The 4,719-nt window shown below is 54.9% G+C and overlaps 1 protein-coding gene across 1 annotated transcript; it reads right to left on the reverse strand.

Moving 5' to 3' along the window:
• Positions 1-1,463: 1,463 nt before the first annotated feature.
• On the reverse strand, positions 1,464-4,557 carry CCDC103 (coiled-coil domain containing 103). The gene is made up of 3 exons (XM_064733497.1): positions 4,146-4,557; positions 3,316-3,448; positions 1,464-1,983 (listed from the first exon to the last, which is right to left on the reverse strand). Exons 1-3 carry the CDS (start codon positions 4,280-4,282, stop codon positions 1,546-1,548), a joined length of 708 nt encoding a protein of 235 aa, XP_064589567.1. The 5' UTR covers positions 4,283-4,557; the 3' UTR covers positions 1,464-1,545.
• Between the last annotated feature and the right edge of the window lie 162 nt (positions 4,558-4,719).

Consider the following 4,719-nt stretch of genomic DNA (forward strand, 5'->3'; position numbering starts at 1 on the left):
GCAGATTATCTTTGTCAAGTGGGCAGTTTACTTTATCTCTCTCTCTGAGTGACCACATTCACACCTCCCTGGGAGGGGACATTGCTGATAACAGCTATTGAATGTCCCTGCATGGCTGATAAGAACTGTAACATCCCACTGGGAGATGTGAGCCCAGAGGGAGGAGCCAAGCATTGCTACCCAGATATAATCCAGAGGTTCTGAGACACCAGCACGGCTTCTGCACTGGATTCCCCAGAGGAACAGCAGCTGCCTCTTCCTCCACTGGATCTTCAGAGGCAGAATCCATCCTTCTCTGCAGATCCCCCTGCTCCAGCAAAACCACATCTGATACTCAAGAAACTGCAGCCACAATTCCAATGGCACTGCCACCAACACCCTGACCCACAGGGTGTCAGGTTGGGCTCTGACTCTGTCAGTGCTGTTCATGTGCACTGCAGTGTTTATTTTACCCTTTTATTTTTTTTTTCCCTATTAAAGAACTGTTATTTCCCGCTCCCATATTTTTGCCTGAGAGCCCCTTGATTTAAAATTTATAGCAATTTGGAGGGGTGGGGAGGGTTTACATTCTCCATTTCATGGGAGGCTCCTGCCTTCCTTAGCAGACTCCTGGCTTTCAAAACCAAGACAATCCCAATCTTGGGTAACTCCAGGATCTTTTTTTGCTGAAGTATCCAGTGCTCAGCTGCCACAGGTGTGCAAAGGGAGAAGGAATGACACCACAGCAGAGTGCAGGGACACACATGTCCCCTCAAGTGGTGCCACAAAGGCCAATATTCCCATTCCAGGCCTCGGGGATGGACCTGGACCTGCCATCAGGTGCTTGCTGGTTTCTCCAGAGCAGGTGGGAGCAGGTGCTTCCAGTCTGCTGGGGTGGCTCTGCCATTTGCTGGTTGTCACTGTCATTGATTACATCTCCTAAAACCCCTCAGTAACTGTGGGCAAGGGTGGAGGAGGAAAGGGACTATCTGGTGTCGCAGACATCTTTTATGGAAAATCCTTTCCTTGGGACTTTTCCTGAGAAGCTGAGAGGCCTCAGGAACAAAATGTAAACAATGGTTATCTGCTGCTGTGGAATGCAACAGGTGCATCTGGGATTGGTCTCATGTGGTTGTTTGTAATTAATGGCCAATCAAAGCCCAGCTGCCTCAGACAGAGCCAAGCCACAAACCTTTGTTATCATTCTTTCCTATTCCATTTTTAGCCAGCCTTCTGATGAAATCCTTTCTTCTATTCTTTTAGTGTAGTTTCAACGTAATATATATCATAAAATAATAAATCAGCCTTCTGAAACATGGAGTCAGATCCTCATCTCTTCCCTCAAACAAAATCCCCTGTGAACACCGTCACAATCTGGGTTTGGGTTTCTCCTTCAAAACTACCACCCTGTTTTCTTTCCCTTGGTTTTCTCCTTACCCATACCCATCTGTGAGGACACCCTGCTCAGAGATCACAGCACCACAGCCTGGGAGCTAAACTTTATTGTGAACAACAACAAGTGATGCCAACGTCATCTTTGAGGTTTCTGCTCAATCCTGGTGTTCCTCAGCTGACTTGGTAACACTTCATCAGCTCCACCACTGTCCTCTCCTCCTCAGTTTCCTTTTCCAGGTGGGTTTCCATGGGATGGGCTTCCCCCTGGCCAGCAGCCTGCCCATCCCTGCTCTGCAGCTTCCTGAACAAATCCTGGCTGCTCTGCTTCTCTGCCTGGCTCAGCAGAGCCACGTTGAGCCCGAAGCGCCCGGTGCCCGCCAGGCTCTGCAGGATCTGAAGGATGGCAGCTCTGTCCCCAGCATGGATGTTCTCTGCCAGCACTGTCAGGAACTCCCCCAGGAGGCCAAAGCCCACATCAGCCTGGAAGATCCTGCCCAAAGCCTCCCCTCCAAGCTCCAGCAAAAACTGGTATTTGTCTGTCCCACTTTTCAGGCACCGGCGCCAATCGCGGTGAAATTCCGCAGCGGTGCCGGGCAGCTGGATCAGCTCCTGGAGGAGAAAGGGACACTCAGCTCCTTCTGTTTTGTTTGAAGATTTTGATTCCCTCACCCCAAACAGCCCATGGATAGCTGGGGTGTTTTTACCAGGGGCTTTGGCAAGATCCAGGGAGAAAAGGTGAACACAAGGAAAAGCCAGGTGCCTTTAACCCTGAGAAACCAGGGGGAAAATTCAGGGGGAAAAGGGGAACACAAGGAAAAGCCAGGTGCATTTAATCCTGAGAAACAGGAGGAAAAGGGAATACAAGGAAAAGCCAGATGCATTTAACACTGAGAAAGCAGGAAAATCCAGGGGGGGGAAAGGGAATGTCAGGTGCCTTTCCCTGAGAAACCAAGGAATTTCAGGGGGAAAAGGGAATGCCAGGTGCCTTTAACCCTGAGAAACAGGAGGAAAAGGAAAGACAAGGAAATGTCAGGTGTCTTTAACTCTGAGAAACCAGGAAAATCCAGGGGGAAAAGGAAAAGCCAAGTGCATTTAACCCTGAGAAACCAGGAAAGTCCAGAGAGAAAAGGGGAAGGCAAGGAAATGCCAGGTGCCTTTAACCCTGAGAAACCAGGGGGGAAATTCAGAGGGAAAAGGGGAACACAAGGAAATGTCAGATGCCTTTAGCCCTGAGAAACCAGGAAAATCCAGGGGGAAAAGGGAATTCCAGGAGCCTTTAACCCTGCAAAACCAGGAAAATCCAGGGGGAAAAGGGAATGCCAGGTGCCTTTAACCCTGAGAAATGAGGGAACTCCAAGGGGAAAAAGGGGAAGATAAGGAAATTCCTGGTGCCTTTAACCCTGAGAAACCAGGGGGAAAATCCAGGGAGAAAAGGGAAGTGTGGATGAGCTGTGACACCCAGTGTGAGCACAGATGGCTGTGGGGTGACCCAAACCCCAACCAGGAGAGCTGCAAAAGATCCAATAAACAGAGCTCAGTGAAACCCCAGCATCATAAACAACCCCTGAGATTGTTTGTAAGGCAATCCATGAAATTTCCTTCTCATGGGAAACACCCAGTGACCAGGACACCCCAGCAGGGACAGGACATTTTCTGTCCCTCCATTTGTGGTTGGAGTCACCTCAGTCCTGTCCCTGTTTCCCACTCCTGAGAGACCCAGTGAGCTCATCAGGATTGGGCAGGATTAATTAACTCAGCCTATTAAACCATTAAATAAATTCCCTGTGCTCAGGGAATCTCTGCAGCCTGATCCAAACCCCGATATTCCAAGGGCCAGGAGGGCTGGCTCACACCCAGAGTGAGTCCTGAGTAAATCCCTCATTCCAATTAACACCCAGGTGATTCCTGAGGAATTCCCAGCTGCTGGGGCCTCTCCCTCACCTGTGGGATGTCCACAGCATGGGCAGGTGCTGTCTGAGCTGGGGCTGCACAGGGATTCCACAGCACATTCCTCCTCTGTCCCAGCCTGTCCTTCTTCTCCAGAGGCTTCAGGTGAGAAGCCAGCACAATCTCCCTGAAGGGAACGGGGACAGGAGGGACACTTTGAGGCTCCAAGCTGCTTCTCTGGGCCAATTTCTGATTCTGGGCTGTGTGAGCACCCAGAGGGGCTGGACAGGCTGGAGGAGAAGGCCCTGACCTGAAATCTCTCAGGAATCCCATAAAAATATTTGGGGGAGAAGCCCCTTGAAGGTGTTTTCCTGCCCCTCAGGGCTCAGTGGCAAGGGGGAATGAGACAGATGTGACTCCATGGATGGAATTTGAGCTGGTCCCAGAATGTGGCAAAGCCCTGGATCTACCTGGATGTCAAAGGACAGGGAGCCTCCAGATGGATCCCTGGAGTTTGGAGGGCACTGGGAATGCCCCTGTGGGGCAGCTCTGCCATCCCAGCCTGCCCACACCCCCGGGGCACAGCAGGGACAGGCTGGGAAGAACACAGGGGACACAGGGGACAGCCACCCTCTGCTCTGCACTCCCAGCACGGCCTGGGGGAGAAACGGGGGCTGGGGTGGGAATGGGAGGAGGGGACAGTGTCCTGGGGAGGGGACAGTGCCACTCCACTGCTGGCCACAGCCAGGCCACCCCAGGAGCAGGGACAGATCTCAGCGCACAAGGAGCCACCTGAGGAGTTTTGGGACAAATCTCAGCGGGCTCTGCCCTCGGGGCTGTTCCGGGTCCCGGAGCCCCCTCGGGCCGCTCCCCGGGCCCCGGACCTGAACTGGTCGTAGTCGGGCACGCCCTGGCGCAGCGCCCGCAGCTTGGCCTCGCCCTCCCGCTGCCGCCGCTCGTCCTCGGCCAGCGCCGCCCGCAGCTCCCGCTCCAGCACCGGGAACGCCCCGGCCGGATCCATGCCCGGCTCCGTGCCCGGGCCGCGGGGGCACAGGGACAGCCCTGACCGCGATTGCTTCGAGGACAGGCTTATGTCACAAAAGCGCTGCCAGGCGGGCCCGATCTTATCGCGACAGTCCCGCCTTGTGCCCCGCACTGTGACAGCGCAAGGCCGCACACGTGGGTGGCAATTGGGATCCTCTCCCCTGTCCGAACGCCCCTGACACACTGCCGCTGTCTCTATCGCGATAGCCCGCCCGGTGATGAACAGCCGGGCCTCGGGACCGCGCGCTCTATCGCGACAGCGCCGCTCCCGCCGCCGGAGCGCCGGCACCGCGCAAGGCCCCCGCGGCTGCCCCGGCCGCGCCCGGCACAACCGGCCCCGCCGCCCCGCGCTGCCCCGCTCTCCCCGGGACGCTCCGGAACCGGTACCGATCCGGTCCCGAACCCACCCGGCGC

The sequence above is a fragment of the Zonotrichia leucophrys genome, chromosome 27, assembly GCF_028769735.1.
Source record: "Zonotrichia leucophrys gambelii isolate GWCS_2022_RI chromosome 27, RI_Zleu_2.0, whole genome shotgun sequence".
Classification (NCBI taxonomy): Eukaryota; Metazoa; Chordata; class Aves; order Passeriformes; family Passerellidae; genus Zonotrichia; species Zonotrichia leucophrys.